At 43.1% G+C, this 21,234-nt stretch overlaps 1 protein-coding gene across 2 annotated transcripts in view; it reads left to right on the top strand.

Moving 5' to 3' along the window:
• Positions 1-21,234, top strand: part of LOC106562870 (netrin-G2) — a 166,397-nt gene that overhangs the window by 132,986 nt on the left and 12,177 nt on the right. For both annotated transcript variants that reach the window (XM_082958047.1, XM_082958048.1), the window contains 7 exons: positions 11,070-11,201; positions 11,329-11,436; positions 11,680-11,778; positions 11,961-12,092; positions 14,090-14,167; positions 15,534-15,701; positions 16,427-16,561. In XM_082958047.1, the coding sequence (XP_082814173.1) occupies positions 11,070-11,201; positions 11,329-11,436; positions 11,680-11,778; positions 11,961-12,092; positions 14,090-14,167; positions 15,534-15,701; positions 16,427-16,561 (852 nt within the window). The remainder of the gene's footprint in view (positions 1-11,069; positions 11,202-11,328; positions 11,437-11,679; positions 11,779-11,960; positions 12,093-14,089; positions 14,168-15,533; positions 15,702-16,426; positions 16,562-21,234) is intronic.

Here is a 21,234-nt window from a genome sequence, read left to right as displayed (position 1 = left end):
ACATTTTACGTCATTCTTTCGAATTCTGATCGTTTTTTTGTAATAACTCCAAAAATACAAAAGTAAGGTGTAACTTTGCATTGGGATTTTCAATACGTATATTAATGCACATCCATATGTTACATGTGGTTACATTTATGCTACCTACCCTACATCAAAACAGAAAGAAAGCTATGATCTTACCATGTGCTTTGCGGAATGATGTTCCTGTTTGAAGCTTGCTCTGTCCTCCTCTATGATGTCACACCAATGAAGTGATGTGATTTTGATGATGTGGTTTATCTACAAGGGATTAGTAACAATAGTTTAGATTTTTCTCTTGTCAAACCAATAAATAAATGGGTCAGGATTAAGCTGTCCCAGTTTATATGAGGTCCCACTCTTTCCGAATTCACCCTACACAACTCTTATCCGGAGTATCACTGAGAAAGGGTCTCGCTGGACGTGGGGGTGGGACGTCCGCTTTCACTAACATGTCTCTGAGATTTTGTGGCCTTTAAAACACGACTCTTGGTGGTTCTTTAAAGATAGTGGAGCATCTAGGGTCTGAACTGACAATATGCCAATATTTTTAATTGCCTCTTGCATGGCATTTCCCAGAGGAGAATATTCCACAATACATTGTATTCTAGGGTCAGTCATTTTGCGCACAGAGGGTTTCACACTATCCAATTGGCTAGTATCCATGATGCACTCCGCAACTGATTGTAGGCACTCCTCAGGATAACCTTTCTCATGGAATCTGTTAATCAAGACTGCTTTGTTGGGAGAAAGCAGCATCAGTGCCACAGATTCTGAGGACACATTTAAACTGACTGATCTGGAGGCTTTTCTTCAGAGGAATGGGTTGGAAACTATCACTTCTTGGAAGCGTGTTTCGATCTAAGGGCTTCCTGTGTAGATTGGTGACGAGTGTGTCATTTCCTTTGGTGATCTCAATGTCAAAGAAGCTGACACTAGAGTAATCAAAGTCCATGGTGAAACTATACTGAACAAAAATATAAATGCAACATGCAACAATTTCAAAGATTTGACTGAGTAACAGATCATATAAGGAAATCAGTCAATTAAAATAAATAAATTAGGCCCTAATCTATGGATTAAACATTACTGGGAATAAAGATATGCATCTGTTGGTCACTGATACCTTTAAAAAAAGGAGGGCAGTGGAACAGAAAACTAGTCAGTATCTGGCGTGACCACAATATGCCTTATGCAGCGCGACACATCTCCATCGCATAGAGTTGATCAGGCTGTTGATTGTGGCTTGTGGAATGCAACTCCTCTTCAATGGCTTTGCAAAATTGCTGGATATTGGTGGGTACTGGAACACACTGTCGTACACGTCGATACAGAGCATCCCAAACATGCTCAATGGTTGACATGTCTGGTGAGTATGCAGACCATGGAAGAACTAGGTCATTTTCAGTTTCCAGGAATTGTGTACAGATCCTTGAGACATGGGGTAATGCATTATCATGCTGAAATTTGAGGTGATGGCGGCGGATGAATGGCACAGCAATGGGCCTCAGAATCATGTCACGGTATCTCTGTGCATTTAAATTGCCATCAATAAAATGCAATTGTGTTCGTTGTTTGTACTTTATGCCTACCCATACCATAACCCCACTGCCACCATGGGGCACACAAAGTTGACATCAGCAAACAGCTCACCCAGTTGACACCATACACGTGGTCTGTGGTTGTCAGGACGGTTGGACATACTGCCAAATCTATGGATGAGAAATCAACATTAAATTATCTGGCAACAGCCCTGGTGGACATTCCTGCAGTTGGCATGCCAATTGCACGCTCCTTCAAAACATGAGACATCTGTAGCATTGTATTGTGTGGCAAAACTGCACATTTTAGAGTGGCCTTTTGTTGTCCCCAGCACAAGGTGCATCTGTGTAATGATCATACGGTTTAATCAGCTTCTTGATATGCCACACCTATCAGGAGGACGGATTATTTTGGCAAAGGAGAAATGTTCACTAACAGGGATGTAAAAAAAAAGTTGTGCACAAAGTTTGAGAGAAATAAGCTTTTTGTGCGTATGTAAAATTTCTGCGATCTTTTATTTCAGCTCATGAAACATGGAACCAACACTTTACATGTTGCGCTTGTATTTATGTTCAGTGTAAGATTATCATTCCACTTAAACCTGCAATAAGCAGAAATCGCTCCACTATTTCCTGGTCGCTAGCGTTCGAATAGTTTGCCTAATTTCAGTTTACATGACAAAACAAGCAGTCATTGTGTAGAGAATCATTCTACCATCTAAACCGCTGTGAAATATATTTTCCATAACCAAAAATATTGTATTTTCAGCTGTTTGAAGTTGGTGTACAAAACTGAAAGTAAGAACTAAACTTAAGAATGGGAAGCATAGAAATAGCACACATAGAACAGATCTACCGCTTCTTAGACTTGCTTTCAATTAGAATTAATTTGGTCGAGTCACCCCTTTGTAGGGGCCCCGTGTTAAAAAGCAGCGTAACAAAGGTGTTGTTGCCTACCTTCATCACCTGGGGTCGGCCATCAGGAAGTCTAGGAACCAGTTGCACAGGGCGGGGTTCAGACCCAGGGCCCTGAGCTTAGTGATTAGCTTGGGCACTACGATGTTGAAGGCTGAGCTGTAGTCAATGAACATCATTCTTACATAGGTATTCCTCTTGTCCAGATAGGGCAGTGTGCAGTGCGATGGCGATTGCGTCATCCATGGATCTGTTGGGGCGGTATGCAAATTGTAGTGAGTCTAGGGTGTCAGGTAAGATGGAGGTCATATGTTCCTTAACTAGCCTCTCAATGCACTTCATGTTCAGTTACCTTCGCTTTCTTGGGTATTGGAACAATGGTGGGCATCTTGAAGCAATTTGGAAGAACATACTGGAATAGGGAGAGATTGAATATGTCCGTAAACACTCCACATGCTCCGAGAACACGGCTTGGGATGCCGGCTGGCCCGTCAGCCTTGCAAGGGTTAACAGACTTAAATGTCTTACTCGTGTCGGCCACAGAGAACAAGAGCTCACAGTCCTCGTGAGCGATGTTAGCCCGTGTCAGCGGCACAGTGTTTTCCTCGAAGTGGGCGAAGAAGGTGTTTAGCTTGTCTGGGAGCAAGGTGTCGGTGTCTGCGACATGGCTGGTTTTCGCTTCATTATCTGTGATTGTCTGGAGTCTCTGATACATACGTCTCGTGTCTGAGCTGTTGAATTGACACTCCACTTTGTGCAACATCCTCTATGCACTTCCTGATGAACTCAGTCACCAAGTCAGTGTGTACGTCAATGCTAATCTCAGAGGCAACCCGGAAGATATCCCAGTCCGCATGATCAAAACAATCTTGACGCATAGATTCCGATTGGTCAGACCAATGTTGAACAGTCCTTACCACAGGTACTTCCTGCTTAAGTTTCTGCCTATAGGAGGGGAAGAGCAGAATGGAGGCATGATCTGGTTTGCTGAAGGGAGGGCGGGGGAGGGCCTTGTGGCCGTCCTGGAAGGGGGAGTAGTAATGGTCAATAGTTCTTGATGAGAGAGTAGCGCAGGAGATATGTTGACAAACCTTCGGTAGCGTTTTCCTCAGATTTGCGGTTTCCAGTTTGCACAAAGTCATTGTAGTTCCTTGAGAGCCATCATGGTGTCATCTTGAGGGGGAATATACACAGCCGTGACGATTACCGAAGATAATTATCTCAGGAGGTAATGCGGACAGCATTTGATGGTGAGCTTTTCCAGATCGGGAGAACAAAAAGATTTGAGTTTCTGTTCGTTACCACAATCACACCATGAGTTAATCATGAAACATACACCTCCGCCTTTCTTTTTCCCAGGGAGTTCTTTCGTCCTGTCCGCGCGATGTACGGAGAACCCTGCTGACTGTAATGGACGGGGACAGTATATCCAGAGAGAGACATGATTCCTTGAAATAGAGCATGTTACAGTCCCTGAGGTCTTTCTGGAATGAGATCCTCGCCCTGAACACGTCTACTTTATTGTTCAGGGACAGAACATTAGCGAGTAATATACTCGGAAGCGGAAGCCTCCTGAGTCGGAATAAAAGCCCACTCCAAATTCCTGTTCTATGTCGATGTCGTCTTGGAGCAGCCCCTGGTCTCAATGGAATTGCCTTGTGGGGTATGAACAAAGGATCAAATTCAGGTAAGTCACATTTTTGGTCGAAATGTTGGTGAGTGACCGCCGATCAAATATCCAAAAGTTATTTTCAGCTGTAGGGAATAATGCAAGAAACGTTCTGAATGAATAATGTAAGGAATAAGACTAGGAGCTAGGAACAGGGTGACGATGTTTGTCGGCGCCATCTTGTCTAAGAACTCATGGAACATCTCAAGTTCAATGGGAGTCCCAGCAAATAATACCAATATACACAACATCAACAAAGGGATTCGGCTATTTCAGAAACGGCGGTTGCTGACAGGTGTATAAAATCGAGCACACAGCCATGCAATCTCCATAGACAAACATTGGCAATAGAATGACCTTACTGAAGAGCTCAGTGACATTCAACGTGGCACTGTCATAGGATGCCACCTTTCTAGTAAGTAAAATTTCTGCCCTGTTAGAGCGGCCCTGGTCAACTGTAAGTGTTTATATGTTTGAAGTGGAATTGTCTAGGAGCAACAATGGCTCAGTCACGAAGTGGTAGACCACACAAGCTCACTGAACAGGATCGCGAGTGCTGAAGTGCGTAGCATGTAAAAATCGTCTGTCCTCGGTTGCAACACTCAATACTGAGTTCCAAACTGCCTCCGGAAGTAACATCAGCACAAGAACTGTTTGTCGGGAGCTTCATGAAATGGGTTTCCATGGGCGAGCAGCCGCACACAAGCCTAAGATCAACATGCGCAATGCCAAGCGTCGGCTGGCTGGTGTAAAGTTTGCCGCCATTGGACTCTGGAGCAGTGGAAACGCGTTCTCTGGAGTGATGAATCACACTTCTCCATCCTGGCAGTCCAACTGACAAATCTGGATTTGGCGGATGCCAGGAGAATGCTACCTATGCTACCTGCAAAAAACACTATATATATAGGTAGATGATAGGATAGGATGAAAAATGGTCTGGGGCTGTTTATCATGGTTCTGGCTAGGCCCCTTAGTTCAAGTGAAAGGGAATCTTAATGCTACAGCATACAATGACATTCTAGATGATTCTGTGCTTCCAACTTTGTGACAACAGTTTTGCGAAGGCCTTTTTCTGTTTCAGCATGACAATGCCCCCAATACACTAAGCAAGGTCCATACAGAAATTGTTTGTTGAGATCGGTGTGGAAGAACTTGACTGGCCTGCACAGAGCCCTGACCTCAACCCAATCAAACACCTTTAAAATGAATTGGAATGGAGACTGCGAGCCAGGCCTAATCGCCCAAAATGAGCGCCGGACCTTGCTATTGCTCTTGTGACTGAATGGAAGGAAGTCCCAGCATCAATGTTACAACATCTAGTGGAAAGCCTTCCCTGAAGAGTGGAGGCTGTTATAGCAGGAACGGGGAAGCCAACTCCATATTAATGCCCATAATTTTGAAGTAAGATGCTCGACGAGCAGGTGTCCACATACTTTTGATCATGTAGTGTATCATCTACAGTTGAAGTCGGAAGTTTACATACATTTAGGTTGGAGTCATTAAAACTCGTTTTTCAACCACTCCACAAATTTCTTGTTAACAAACTATAGTTTTGGCAAGTCGGTTAGGACATCTACTTTGTGCATGACACAAGTCATTTTTCCAACAATTGTTTACAGACAGATTATTTCACTTATAATTCAATGTATCACAATTCCAGTGGGTCAGAAGTTCACATTCACTAAGTTGACTGTGCCTTTAAACAGCTTCGAAAATTCCCGTTAATGATGAAGCTTTAGAAGCTAATTGACATCCTTTCAGTCAATTGGAGGTGTACCTGTGGATGTATTTCAAACGCAGTGTCTCTTTGTTTGACGTCATGGGAAAATCTAAAGAAATCAGCCAAAACCTCCAGAAAATAATTGTAGACCTCCACAAGTCTGGTTCATCCTTGGGAGCAATTTCCAAATGCCTGAAGGTACCATGTTCATCTGTACAAACAATAGTACAGTCGCTCTGGATAAGAGCGTCTGCTAAATGACGTAAATGTAAATGTAAAAAGTATAAACACCATGGGACCACGCAGCCGTCATACCGCTCAGGAAGGAGATGCGTTCTGTCTCCTAGAGATGAATGTACTTTGGTATGAAAAGTGCAAATCAATCCCAGAACAACAGCAAAGGACCTTGTGAAGATGCTGGAGGAAACAGGTACAAAAGTATCTATATCTACAGTAAAACGAGTCCTATATCGACATAACCTGAAAGGCCGCTCAGCAAGGAAGAAGCGACTGCTCCAAAACCACCATAAAAAAGCCAGACTACGGTTTGCAACTGCACATGTGGACAAAAGATCGTACTTTTTGGAGAAATGTCATCTGGTCTGATGAAACTGTTTGGCCATAATGACCATCGTTATGTTTGGAGGAAAAAGGGGGAGGCTTGCAAGCTGAAGAACATCATCCCAACCGTGAAGCACGGGGGTGGCAGCATCATGTTGTGGGATTGCTTTACTGCAGGAGGGACTGATGTACTTCACAAAATAGATGGCATCATGAGGCAGGACAATTATGTGGATATATTGAAGCAACATCTCAAGACATCATCAGTCAGGTAGTTAAAGCTTGGTCACAAATGGGTCTTCCAAATGGGCAATGACTTCAAGCATACTTCCAAAGTTGTGTCAAAATGGCTTAAGGACAACAAAGTCAAGGTATTGGAGTGGCCATCACAAAGCCCTGACCTCAATCCTATAGAATATTTGTAGGCAGAACTGAAAAGTGTGTGTGAGCAAGGAGGCCTACAAACCTGACTCAGTTACACCAGCTCTGTCAGGAGGAATGGGCCAAAATTTACCCAACTTATTGTGGGAAGCTTGTGGAAGGCTACCCGAAACGTTTGACCCAAGTTAAACAATTTAAAGGCAATGCTACCAGATACTAATTGAGCGTATGTAAACTTCTGACCAACTGGGAATGTGATGAAACAAATAAAAGCTGAAATAAATCATTCTCTCTACTATTATTCTGACATTTCACATTCTTAAAATAAAGTGGTGATCCTAACTGACCTAAGACAGGGAATTTTTACTAGGATTAAATGTCAGGAATTGTGAAAAACTGAGTTTAAATGTATTTGGCTAAGGTGTATGTAAACTTCCAACTTCAACTGTATATAATGTTGATATAGTTTGATTTTGGATAGAAAGTTATTTTGCTCGGGGTTGAGAATGTGATCATGTTCTATATATAATGATTGACATAATTGGGTGCCATCATACTCCCCATAGTGGTTCCTTTTGTTTGTAGGAAAAAGTAACTTCTAAACATAAAACAGTTATTTGTGAGTACCAGCTCTGCTAGGTCTCTGATACGTGAGGAGCTAGGCTGAGAGTCTGTAGGGCATTGTTCCTTAGAGAAGCTCAGGGCCTCTAGTCTACCTTTGGTGGGGTATAGACATGTATAGATTTTCAAAGTCAAAACAGGCCAGTAGTGTGTTTTCATTGATCTGGGGAATCTTCTTGAGTACATTAATCACGTCACTAAAGTCCCCAGTGAAGGAGGGTAAGGAGGAGACACATGGCTTGAGAAATGAGTCAACAAAAGTGGATCTTTTTTTGTCAGGCTCCCAATTCCGGCAATAATAGGGCGTTGTACTCATTCTTACGGATTTCCTCTCTGCCAAGATATACAGTTGCTTGAGCTTGTCATGAATAGAGGTATTTAACTGGGATGTAAGGTCCAAAGGGAGTTTCTGATACAAAACATTGTCAGACAATTGTCGATTCATCTCTGTCTCATAGTCCACCAGGTTCTGTACCAATATTGCTCTACCTTTATCGGAAGGCTTCACAATGACAGTTAAATATTTGTTCAAATCGCTCAAAGCTTCTCTCTTTGGGCTAGTTACTCAACACCTTGTATTCACATTTCTTACTTGGTCTTCAATATGTTTCCAGTGATGCATTATTTCTCTGAGACATAAAGGTGGATTTACCCCTGAAAATAGCAGACTTGCTACATATTCGTTGCATTGAGGGTAAGTTTATTTCTGGTGCATTCTCATTTTCCATCTCATTTGTTTCAACATTATGGGCATTTCCAATAGACAAAGAATTTCATCAGTCTTAGAGTTCTGAAAAACGTTTGAAAATCAACATACTGTAAGCGTTAAAGTCATTACAATGTGTTGTTAGTACAAATGATACGCCTTTGCTGAGAACAGATACAAGGTTCAGATAAGGAACTTGCTGGATAGATTTATCACATTCAACTTTTCTGGCTCTGTGTCATGTAGGCCTACCTGCGTTCTCCATAGTGAGTGTTTGCGCTTCCCCACCGCATCTTCTTCCATGGTGAAGGTATGATGTTGGGCCTGTTTTTCCCCTGCCACAGCCTAAAATATTGCTCTCACCCTGGCTGGGAAGGCTGGAGTTGAAATAGATGTTAAGGGAGGAGTAGGAGGAACCATATGTAATGGCGTACGGTCCAGCGCGCTCTCTACGCACATCTGCCCTGTGTGAAGACCCCAGCAAGACACTTTCTTAGTGATATTCCCAATGGGAATTATGTAGGCTTATGTGGGTATTGCACTCAGGACAACTTGACTCACAAATGGCAGGTTTTTATTCACCCAGAGACTTGCAAAGAGAGACAAATTAAAGGCAAAATATCCTGCAACACCACAAACGTCCTTTATTTGATCAAGTGTCCATTTGGATTGGCGTATGTGGGAAAGGCGCTCAGAGCGCTTACAAATCACAGAACACAGGAGTTGCATAAGGGATAATGATGTCAAAAGTCCCTTGCTTTGCACTTTTCCCAGTCAAAGCACAACTTGTCCTCTCTTCAATACCTGGGAATTGAACATGTGAAAATGTCACGTAGAGGGGGCAATATTAACAATTTCCTCCTGAGACGAGAGTCATTTTGGATACATTTACTCAACAATAATGTTGAGAAATATCCACCTCTCCAAGAGGTCTAAACGTGGAACTAAAATCAAATCAAATGTATTTATATAGCCCTTCTTACATCAGCTGATATCTCAAAGTGCTGTACAGAAACCCAGCCTAAAACCCCAAACAGCAAGCAATGCAGGTGTAGAAGCACGGTGGTTAGGAAAAACTCCCTAGAAACTAGATATGTTCTGCTCCCCAGGGGCTGGCTGCATTTTCCCATTTTCCATATATAATATACAAAATGATTGACACATTTGTCTCACCTGTTTTTAATCTATTGCACACCCATAAGGATAAACAAATCAAAATGCATGAATGTTTTTCCATATACAGTGCATTCGGAAAGTATTCAGACGTTACAGCCTTATTCTAAAATTGATTAAATCGTTTTTCCCCCCTCATCAATCTACACACAATACCCCATAATGACGGAGCAAAAACAGGTTTTTATACATTTTAGCAAATATTTAAATATCACATTTACATAAGTATTCAGAACCTTTACTCAGTACTTTGTTGAAGCACCTTCAGCAGTGACTACAGCCTCGAGTCTTTTTGGGTATGACGCTGCAAGCTTGGCACATCTGTATTTGGGGAGTTTCTCCCATTCTTCTCTGCAGATCCTCTCATGCTCTCTCAGGTTGGATGGGGAGCATCGCTGCACAGCTATTTTCAGGTCTGAGAGTCCTTTAGGTGCCTTTTGCCAAACTCCAAGCTGGCTGTCTGACTTTTACTGAGGAGTGGCTTCTGTCTGGCCACTCTGCCATAAAGGCCTGATTGGTGGAGTGCTGCAGAGATGGTTGTCCTTCTGGAAGTTTCTCCCATCTCGACAGAGGAGCTCTGGAGCTCTGTCAGAGTGACCATCGGGTTCTTGGTCTCCTCCCTGATCAAGGCCCTTCTCCCCGATCTCTCAGTTTGACCAGGTGGCCAGCTCTAGGAAGAGTCTTGGTGGTTCCAAACTTCTTCCATTTAAGAATGATGGAGGCCACTGTGTTCTTGGGGACCTTCAATGCTGCAAAGGATTGTTCCTCGACACTATCCTGTCTTGAAGCTCTACGGACAATTCCTTTGACCTCGTGGCTTGGTTTTTGCTCTGACATGCACTGTCAACTGTGGGACCTTATATTGACAGGTGGGTGCCTTTCCCATGTCCAATCAATATAATTTACCACAGGTGGACTCCAATCAATTGTAGAAACATCTCAAGGATGATCAATGGAAACAGGATGCACCTGAGCTCAATTTCGATTCTCATAACAAAGGGTCTGAATACTTATGTAAATAATGTATTTCTGTTTTTTATTTTTTATTTCATTTGCAAGCATTTCTGACAACCTGTTTTCACTTTGTCATTACGGGGTATTGTGTGTAGATTGATGAGTCAAATATGTAATTTAATTAAGGCTGTAACGTAACAAAATGTGGAAAACATGAAGGGGTGTGAATACTTTCCGAATGCACTGTATGTATACTGTGTAATATTTATATTAATTAATTAAATTGATCAGATTGAATGCCTCTGAGGTTATTTATGTAGGTGTTTTTACAGTGGTATGACCTGACGAAGATCCAGCTCAAATCGATACATTGTCTGTTTTGTGCGTCTGATTAAATCATAATGGGAGCATACGAAAAACTCCAATTAAAAGCTGAGTCTCAAATAGCTGCCTGTCCCTTTTAATACCTGGGCAACAGCACACATTTCAGCAAATAAATGCCTGTTTCAAATAAACATGATTTGTTTCATGTTTTATTTGTTACAATAAATAATTTTGTAATGACTCACCAGCAAGAAACTGCTAGCCATTAGCTGCTAACAGCAGAGAACTGCTAGCTAACAGGCAAGCAAAAAAACAGTAAACAACTTCGGGAGTACAAACCCTTAGAAATCTCCCTGTTGTGTTCAGTGATTTAAGCAAATAAACGCCTGGGCTCTTAATTGAAGTTTTGCGGTACCAGAGTTACAGACATTACTTTCTAAGTTTTCTGTGAGTGCTCATGTCTTACTGGTGCTCGCTTCGCAGTCACCCAAAAGCCTGAAGCAGTGGACTCTGGGAAAAGAGAAAAGCCCTCTGGCAAAGATGAGCGGATGGAGGAGAAAAAGGAAAAGAAAGAGGAAAAGAAAGAGACAACAACAGAGAAGGAGAAAAATAAAGGTTATAGCTTGCTAGCTGTGTAAAATGTTACGTTTTTCCCAGTGACCTGTAGTTTGTAGTTCATAGGGGATGAGGCGAAGTGAACAAATTCTGACTTGGTTTTTCGGACCCTTTCTGAATCTCACAGTTCCCCCCCAACCTGAGGCAGAGGGCCCTGGAGAGAGTGAGAGCCCCTCTGAGGGAGAAGGAAAGAAGGAGGAAGTGGTGAAGAAGGAGAAGGAGATTGAGGCAGAAGGTATCTGTCATGGTGTAGGATTTGAAAGACTGCATTAGTTAGTAGTTTTATAACTCATTGTGCTCCTTTGAAATAGACTGGATCAATTAGGTACACTAGTATTATGAATGAATGAATGAATGAATGAATGAATGAATGAATGAATGAACAGACGGAGGGAGGAACAAACTAATGAACAAACAAAATAACAAATCAATGAATGATGTGATCCTTTGGTGCTCACAACCCCTCCAATGCCTGAAGTGGACGGAACGGGTGGCACACAGGAGACCGGGAAACCCTCTGAGAAAGAGGCAGAGAAAGAGGAGGGGAGGGAGGAGGACACAGGAAAAAAGACTGAAGGTATCTTCTGTGGATGAGCTGTACATGTATAGAGCTAGTGTGTAGTATTAGTGAGTGTAAAGCTGTTGATCAGTCGAAGCCTGTCGAAGTTGGAGCTTGAAACTGGGAGCAGTCAGACAGCACTAATCAACCTGTAGAGAAATAGATCTCAGATCTCTCATTCTTCCTCTGTGGTGATCCAGAGGAAGTTCTCGAAACACCTGAGTGGGGAAGCTTGGGTCAGGAGACCTTAGAGCCCCCTGGGAGAGAAGAGGAGAAGAAGAAGTGGGAGGAGGAAGAGAGTGAAGAGGAGAGAGAGTATGCAAAAAAGAAAGGTAGAACTTATGCTAGTGTGTAATGTACACACCCTATAAGCTAGGATCCGGTAGATTCCATCTCTCCCAAGTAGGGTGACCACATGTCCCGGATTGTCCGGTACAGTCCCACATTTTGGCCCTTAGTTCCACAACCAAACAATCACGCATTTTGTCAACAAACTCAAACACTGCTAATTTAGAAAACAGCTAGATTTGTCCCGTATTTCAGTCAGACATTCCAACCTGTCTCTTGCAGTCATGTTGCACTAAATATTTTTTTTTTATCATAAGGATGTGGTACTGGTGATGTTAAACACTTCTCCAATCGTTGCTGAGATCTGACATAGGCAAGACTAGACATCAGGCTAAATTCCAGTTAAACTTGGATAGGACAGTTGCCTAACTACTTTATTCATGCTTCTGACAGCGAGCCACAAAAGTAAGTAAATAGCCTTATTAGACTGAAAGATATAAGGTGATTTCGTCAAACTTATGAGGCTCTCCATGCTCATTGCTCATTCAACATATTTGCTGCTTCTTCACTCAATCCCATTTGAAAAGTCTCCCTTCCTAACTGTTTTACATTCCCTGAGACCAACCAGAAATGTTTCCTTGGCCAAATATTCCCAGATTTTCATTAAAACAGCCACACATGGTCTCTCCCTTCTGCAAAAGAGTAGGCTAATTAGCTAATTTGGTGCAGTAGAGATGTAGTGCTGCCGGATCCTGTGATTGTTTAGTAAAGTTAGATCAAAGCTGAATCAATGTCTTCGACGATCACATAATGATTCAATAGTATTATACATAACATAACCAAATATAATATCATATTATAATGTTACTGTTGCACCAAAAACACCACCTTGGTCATTTCTGAATAGTCACAAAAATATTCTCATGCTTTCAAAACTCAACAGCGGCCGCCACTAAATGAAATGTATTTATAAAGCACTTTTTACATCAGCAGATGTCACAAAGAGCTTATACAGAAACCCAGCCTAAAACCCCAAACAGCAAGCAATGCAGATGTAGAAGCACGGTGGCTAGGAAAAACTCCATAGAAAGGCAGGAACCTAGGAAGAAACCTAGAGGGGAACTAGGCTCTGAGGGGTGCCCTCTTCTGGCTGTGCCGGGTGGAGATTATAAGAGTACATGGCCATTAAGGCCAGATTGTTCTTCAGAATGTTCAAACGTTAAACGTTCATAGATGACCAGCAGGGTCAAATAATAATCACAGTGGTTGTAGAGGGTGCAACAGGTCAGCACCTCAGGAGTAAATGTCAGTTGCCTTTCATGCCGAGCGTTCAGTGGTTGAGACAGCAGGTGCGGTAGAGAGAGAGAGAGAGAGAGAGAGAGAGAAAGATAGAGAGAGAGAGAGAGAGAGAGGGTTTGAAAGCAGAAGGTCTGGGACAAGGTAGCACTAGGCAGAATTTTCTTGGATTGAAACTAAATACAGGAAGGTTATATAGTTTGTTAACACCATCTTCTCTAATTTGCTCACGAAAAAGTAATTGAAGAAGAGCTAAATGCATGTTCCCATGAAACTGATTGAGATTGAATTATTGTCATGCAGATGTAGTTTTGACGTTTCACCGGTAAAACGATAAGAATGCTGCCAACATTTTGTATTTATGTAGGCTACACTGTCCCACAACATAATTCTGTTGTCCCGCATTTGGGTATTTTAAATGTGGTCACCCTACTCCCAAGCCATATCCTTACTATAACTAGATGATGACCAACCCATAGATACAAAACTAGCTGGTTTTGAACTGTACCCAAGCAAGATTGGCGACAAACTGTTCCATTCCCAGGACATTGGGGCTCTATAACACCAGCCTCTCTATAATTATATCTCTATGGAACAACTTCTCAATAATATGCAGCTGCAATAGGTAGCCCATAGGCTACATTGTTGTGCTCTAGCATGGGCTGTTTGCATGTTGTGCTGGGTTGCAGATTCATGTTGGATCCAGGAAACCCTTCTAAAACAATGATTCCTTCACCTCCTGAAGGGATTCTCAAGCTCTTGATCTCAGGAGGAGAGCCCCAGGCCAGACAGTTGTATGGGATCATATACGATGATTTCAAAGGTAAGACACAGAACAATAGTAGCTAGCAGTGGAGTGACTAGGGATGCGTACAGGAGACTGAAGCATCATCCAGCATGGAATCTTGTTTAGTGAGTGGACATCAGTGAAGAGTTAGTAGAGTAGATATTTAGAGGAGTAGATCGTAGAGTAGAGAGTAGAGTATAGTTAGTGGAGTAGAGAGTTAGTAGAGAGTTAGTTGAGTTGCATTGAATAAGAACGTTATATATGGACATTTTCACTGTCTGCATGACCAGATCAGTGGCAAAAACCGTGAAAAGATTCCTTTTCTCTGCGTGTCTTTGTTGTCTTCCTTTTCATCGTTTCTTCTGTCTGACTCCATCATCCCTCCTCATCATGTTGGTGTTGTTTGGCTCACAAGGTAAGCATCTACATGTCTTATTCTCTGTCACTATCTTGTATTCACGGTCACTATCTAGTCATTGCTAATCACTATTTATCACCATTCAAACAGGTCCATTTGCTCCCTGTCCAACACTTCTCCTAATATGTGACAGAAATATTGTTCATCCCAATTTAGAATACCAATTAATATAGGTATACGGAACCTTCAAAATAAGAGCCTCTCCCTTGTTACAATATTATTTTTACAGCCTTCCATGAAGTCCCATGTTGACTTTTCCTTCATTTGTGGAACAATGCCCCATTCTCCCTCTCTCCCGTCTGTGGAGTAATTGGGCATTTATATTGAATTACTGAGTAACGTTTCTCACCTAACCCATCTTTTATCACTGAGAGAAGCATTTTATGTGAGTCTGTGCAAGTGTGTGTGTGCGTTTTATTTGACTTCTCAGTTCGTAGTTCTCCCCTCTCAAAACAGCCCATAAATATTTCAGTGTCATCAACCAAACAATAATAAATTAATAATGTGATGGCTGATTAAACAGCTAAACGCCAACTTTTTAGTGTGCATTTAAATGTGTATTTGCATAAACATGCCTGGTAAACGCCTCCTTAGAGGACAGCAATGCCTTGCAGCGCACACACACTGCAGCTGACTTCTGAAGCTTAATAAAACCTTAATTAGGTACAAACCTCAGCCAAGATAATCGCAGGAAGGATCTCTCTCTCTTTCTACAACGATGAAAGCACTCATTATTGATTCATTGACTCAGATTGCCTGACGTTAAGATATTTGAAGCGTTCCTAAATTGTTAATATCCTAAACCAACTCTAACTGTTTATTAAAACTATTGGGGGTACTCAAGGAGTGGAGTTGGGAAACACTGTCCTATGTCCCACTGTTAATAACACCAACTCTTCTCTCTCCCCTCCAATGTCACTACTGTACTCTAACCATCCCATAACCATTCTCAAACCATTCTTTAACTCTTCTCTCTCCTCTCAGACTGTGAGTGCTACGGCCACTCTAACCGCTGCAGCTACATAGACTACCTGAACATCGTAACGTGTGTCAGCTGCAAGCACAATACAAGAGGACAGAACTGCCAGCACTGCAGACTGGGCTACTTCAGAAATAACTCAGCTGAACTGGATGACGAGGGTGTCTGCATCGGTCAGTCAGTGTGTGGGGTGTGTGTGTGTGTGTGTGTGTGTGTGTGTGTGTGTGTGTGTGTGTGTGTGTGTGTGTGTGTGTGTGTGTGTGTGTGTGTGTGTGTGTGTGTGTGTGTGTGTGTGTGTGTGTGTGTGTGTGTGTGTGTGTGTGTGTGTGTGTGTGTGTGTGTGTGTGTGTGTATTTACTGCAGATTAGTCATGAGGCATTGTGGGTTACACAAACAAAGTGTGTAATGTTGATTCACCAAGGCATCATTGATCAACAATACAGTTTACAAAGATCAGCAGTTCCATCTCCAACCAATACTGCGTGGAAAAAAGAACAACAAAATAGATAAAGACAGTAAAAAAACACTGACTCACTGAGATAAGACTATTATTCCTCTGGAGTTGACTGTGGTGTTGATGTAGTCCATCTGCAAGTGAGTGGTGGGAGGCTAGAGGGGTGTAGGAGGGGAAATGGGGGGGGGGGGGTTCAGGCCTTGGAGTCAGCACAAATGAGGCCCCATTAGCTCACCTGCCAGGCTACTGGCACACTGAGACTGGCACCGAATCAATACAGAGCTGAGAGAAAAGGAGAGAGAGCACGCAGGAAGAGAGTATGTGTGTGCGTCTTATGCACTCATGCAAGCACACACCAAATGAAATAAATATATTTTCTAACATGTCTTCAAACCTCTCTCTCTTTCTCTCGTTCTCGTCTCCCCCTCCTTCCTCTCTCACCAGAGTGTAACTGTAACCAGATGGGATCTGTCCATGACCGGTGTAATGGGACAGGCTTCTGCCAGTGTAAAGATGGCACTACGGGGCCCAAGTGTGACGACTGTTTCCCTGGGTACTACTGGAAACAAGGGTGTTACTGTGAGTATACAGCGGGAGAAGGCCTTGGAGTGTGTGTGTGGGGGCGGGGTGGAGAGGAGTTTTTTTTTGGGTGCATGTGTGTAAGTGCCCATGCTTGTATGAAATGAGAAATGTTGTAGGGAATATGTCACAGACATTGTACCCTTTCTTTAGATGCAGAAACCTCTCTCCACACTCTGCCACTTGGTCTTTGTGTTAATGTTAGCATCCATATCTCCTTGCTTACCCATGGGACTGTGGCGTGTATCACATTAGTAGCATCACCTGTTCCTTTAATTGATGACCTTGTCACACCTTAACCCAATTTTTGGGAGCCTCTTTCGCCATATCATATACCATACAGCAGCATTTCCCAAACTCGGTCCTGAGGACTCCAAGGGGTGTACATTTTGGGTTTTGCCCTAGCACTACATAGCCAATTCAAATAATCAACACATCGTCAAGAGTTTGGGTGACAGTCAGGGCAGGGCCACGTCTCAAACACATATAGCCTCACCTACCTGTTTTTCCCTACAGGCTAGAATTGGAAGGAATCCCTCTTTACTGCAGTTGGTTAGTTAGCCAAATGTGTCAGTAGGACATAGTGGATCCCATATTTAGATTAAAGTGAGAGAGTAAAAGGCTAGGTTTTTGGTCGCTTTAAGAAACATGGCATGGAAGGACCATATTTACTTTCTTCAGCAAGATGCACAGCAAGATCCAGAACAGAAAAGCTTCCGCATGCTTTTGTGTCATGCCCCACAAATCTTCACGCACGCACACACACACATGCATGATGCACGCACGCACACACACACATGCATGATGCATGCACACATGCTGTGATAAACACACATACACGCTCTCTTGTACACATACTACGTTTTTAAGTCAACTATCTTGTACAATATAAAAACTACCAGAGTGCATTTCACCACCCTGTTTATAGCTTTTTAATGATCATATGTTGGGATCGAGGCGAGACCCAAATGCAGACACAGGAGACAGATGGTAGAGCTCTGATATTTATTAAACCAGGTCAGAGTCCAAACAGTACCAGACGATAGGCAGTCTCGAGGTCAGGCCAGGCAGAGTTCATAAACCAGGTCAGAGTCCAAACAGTACCAGACGATAGGCAGTCTCAAGGCCAGGCCAGGCAGGGGTCAGAAACCAGGTCAGAGTCCAAACAGTACCAGACGATAGGCAGTCTCGAGGTCAGGCCAGGCAGAGTTCATAAACCAGGTCAGAGTCCAAACAGTACCAGACGATAGGCAGTCTCGAGGTCAGGCCAGGCAGAGTTCATAAACCAGGTCAGAGTCCAAACAGTACCAGACGATAGGCAGTCTCGAGGTCAGGCCAGGCAGAGTTCATAAACCAGGTCAGAGTCCAAACAGTACCAGACGATAGGCAGTCTCGAGGTCAGGCCAGGCAGAGTTCATAAACCAGGTCAGAGTCCAAACAGTACCAGACGATAGGCAGTCTCGAGGTCAGGCCAGGCAGAGTTCATAAACCAGGTCAGAGTCCAAACAGTACCAGACGATAGGCAGTCTCAAGGCCAGGCCAGGCAGGGGTCAGAAACCAGATCCGAGTCCAAACAGTACCAGACGATAGGCAGTCTCGAGGTCAGGCCAGGCAGAGTTCAGAAACCAGGTCAGAGTCCAAACAGTACCAGACGATAGGCAGTCTCGAGGTCAGGCCAGGCAGAGTTCATAAACCAGGTCAGAGTCCAAACAGTACCAGACGATAGGCAGTCTCGAGGTCAGGCCAGGCAGAGTTCATAAACCAGGTCAGAGTCCAAACAGTACCAGACGATAGGCAGTCTCAAGGCCAGGCCAGGCAGGGGTCAGAAACCAGATCCGAGTCCAAACAGTACCAGACGATAGGCAGTCTCGAGGTCAGGCCAGGCAGAGTTCATAAACCAGGTCAGAGTCCAAACAGTACCAGACGATAGGCAGTCTCAAGGCCAGGCCAGGCAGAGTTCATAAACCAGGTCAGAGTCCAAACAGTACCAGAAGATAGGCAGTCTCAAGGCCAGGCCAGGCAGAGTTCAGAAACCAGATCCGAGTCCAAACAGTACCAGACGATAGGCAGTCTCGAGGTCAGGCCAGGCAGGGGTCAGAAACCAGATCCGAGTCCAAACAGTACCAGACGATAGGCAGTCTCGAGGTCAGGCCAGGCAGAGTTCATAAACCAGGTCAGAGTCCAAACAGTACCAGACGATAGGCAGTCTCGAGGTCAGGCCACGCAGGGGTCAGAAACCAGGTCCGAGCCCAAAACAGTACAAGGGGATAGGCAGGCTGGTAGTCAGAACAGGCAGAGTGGTCAGGCAGGCAGGTTCGGAGTCAGGACAGGCAAGGGTTGAAACCAGGAGGACTAGAAACAAACAGAGACTCGGAAAAATCGGAGCAAGGAAAAACGTTGGTTGACTTGGCAAACAAGGCAAACTGGCACAGAGAGATAGGAAACACAGGGATATATACACCGGGGATAATAAGCGACACCTCGAGGGGGTGGAGACAATCAGAAGGACAGGTGACTAGATCAGGGTGTGACAGTACTCATTCAACCTATGATGGAAAGGCAAATAAGAGTCTATATATGAGTCTTCTCAATCAATCAATGACAGTTTATTGGTCGCGTACACAGATTTGCAGATGTTATCGCAGATGTAGTAAAATGCTTGTATATCGAGCTCCAACAGTGCAGTAATATATATAAATAAATAATTGTGTGTATAGTCAGTATATGAATAGAAAAGGTGTGTACCGCAGTAGTTATATAGGATGAGCCATGACTAGAATACAGTATATACAGTTGAAGTTGGAAGTTTACATACACCTTAGCCAAATACATTTAAACTCAGTTTTAACTATTCCTGACATTTAATCCAAGTAAAAATTCCCTGTCTTAGATCAGTTAGGATCACCACTTTATTTTAAGAATGTGAAATGTCAGAATAATAATAGAGAGAATGATTTATTTCAGCTTTTATTTATTTCATCACATTCCCAGTGGGTCAGAAGTTTACATACACTCAATTAGCATTTGGTAGCATTGCTTTTAAATTGTTTAACTTTGGTCAAACGTTTCGGGTAGCCTTCCACAAGCTTCCTACTATAAGTTGGGTGAATTTTGGCCCATTCCTCCTGACAGAGCTGGTGTAACTGAGTCAGGTTTGTAGGCCTCCTTGCTCGCACACGCTTTTTCAGTTATGCCCACAAATGTTCTATAGGATGGAGGTCAGAGCTTTGTGATGGCCACTCCAGTATCTTGACTTTGTTGTCCTTAAGCCATTTTGCCACAACTTTGGAAGTATGCTTGGGGTCATTGTCTATTTGGAAGACCCATTTGCGACCAAGCTTTAACTTCTTGATTGATGTCTTAAGATGTTGCTTCAATATATCCACATAATTGTCCTGCCTCATGATGCCATCTATTTTGTGAAGTGCACCAGTCCCTCCTGCAGCAAAGCACCCCCACAACATGATGCTGCCACCCCCGTGCTTCACGGTTGGGATGGTGTTCTTCGGCTTGCATGCCTCCCCCTTTTTCCTCCAAACATAACAATGGTAATTATGGCCAAACAATTCTATTTTTGTTTCATCAGACCAGAGGACATTTCTCCAAAAAGTACGATCTTTGTCCCCATGTGCAGTTGCAAACCGTAGTCTGGCTTTTTATGGCAGTTTTGGAGCAGTGGCTTCTTCCTTGCTGAGCGGCCTTTCAGGTTATGCCGATATAGGACTCGTTTTACTGTGGATATAGATACTTTTGTACCTGTTTCCTCCAGCATCTTCACAAGGTCCTTTGCTGTTGTTCTGGGATTGATTTGCACTTTTCGCAGTACGTTCATATCTAGGAGACAGAACGCATGTCCTTCCTGAGTGGTATGACGGCTACGTGGTCCCATGGTGTTTAAACTTGCGTACTATTGTTTGTACAGATGAACATGGTACCTTCAGGCGTTTGGAAATTGCTCCCAAGGATGAACCAGACTTGTGGAGGTCTACAATTCTTTTTCTGAGGTCTTGGCTGATTTCTTTTGATTTTCCCATGATGTCAAGCAAAGAGGCACTGAGTTTGAAGGTAGGCCTTGAAATACATCCACAGGTACACATCCAATTGACTCAAATGATGTCAATTAGCTTATCAGAAGCTTCTAAAGCCATGACATAATTTTCTGGAATTTTCCAAGCTGTTTAAAGGTTCACATACAGTCAACTTACTGTATGTGAACTTCTGACCCACTGGATTTGTGATACAGTGAATTATAAGTGAAATAATCTGTCTCTAAACAATTGTTGGAAAAATTACTTGTGTCATGCACAATGTAACCGACTTGCCAAAAATATAGTTTGTTAACAAAAAATGAGCTTTAATGACTCCAACCTAAGTGTATGTAAACTTCCGACTTCAACTGTACATATGAAGTGGGTAAAACAGTATGTAAACATTATTAGTGACCAGTGTCCACTTAGGAAGCAACACAGATTGACAATACATTTCACATGCTGTTGTGCAAATGGAATAGACAACAGGTGGAAATTATAGGCAATTAGCAAGACACCCCCAATAAAGGAGTGGTTCGGCAGGTGGTGACCACAGACCACTTCTCAGTTTTTATGCTTCCTGGCTGATGTTTTGGTCACTTTTGAATGCTGGCGGTGCTTTCACTCTAGTGGTAGCATGAGGTG

This window comes from Salmo salar, chromosome 11, assembly GCF_965601325.2.
Source record: "Salmo salar chromosome 11, fSalSal1, whole genome shotgun sequence".
NCBI classification, from domain to species: domain Eukaryota; kingdom Metazoa; phylum Chordata; class Actinopteri; order Salmoniformes; family Salmonidae; genus Salmo; species Salmo salar.
The sequence above is the reverse complement of the archived record's forward strand: the minus strand, read 5'-3'. Positions and strand labels throughout refer to the sequence as shown.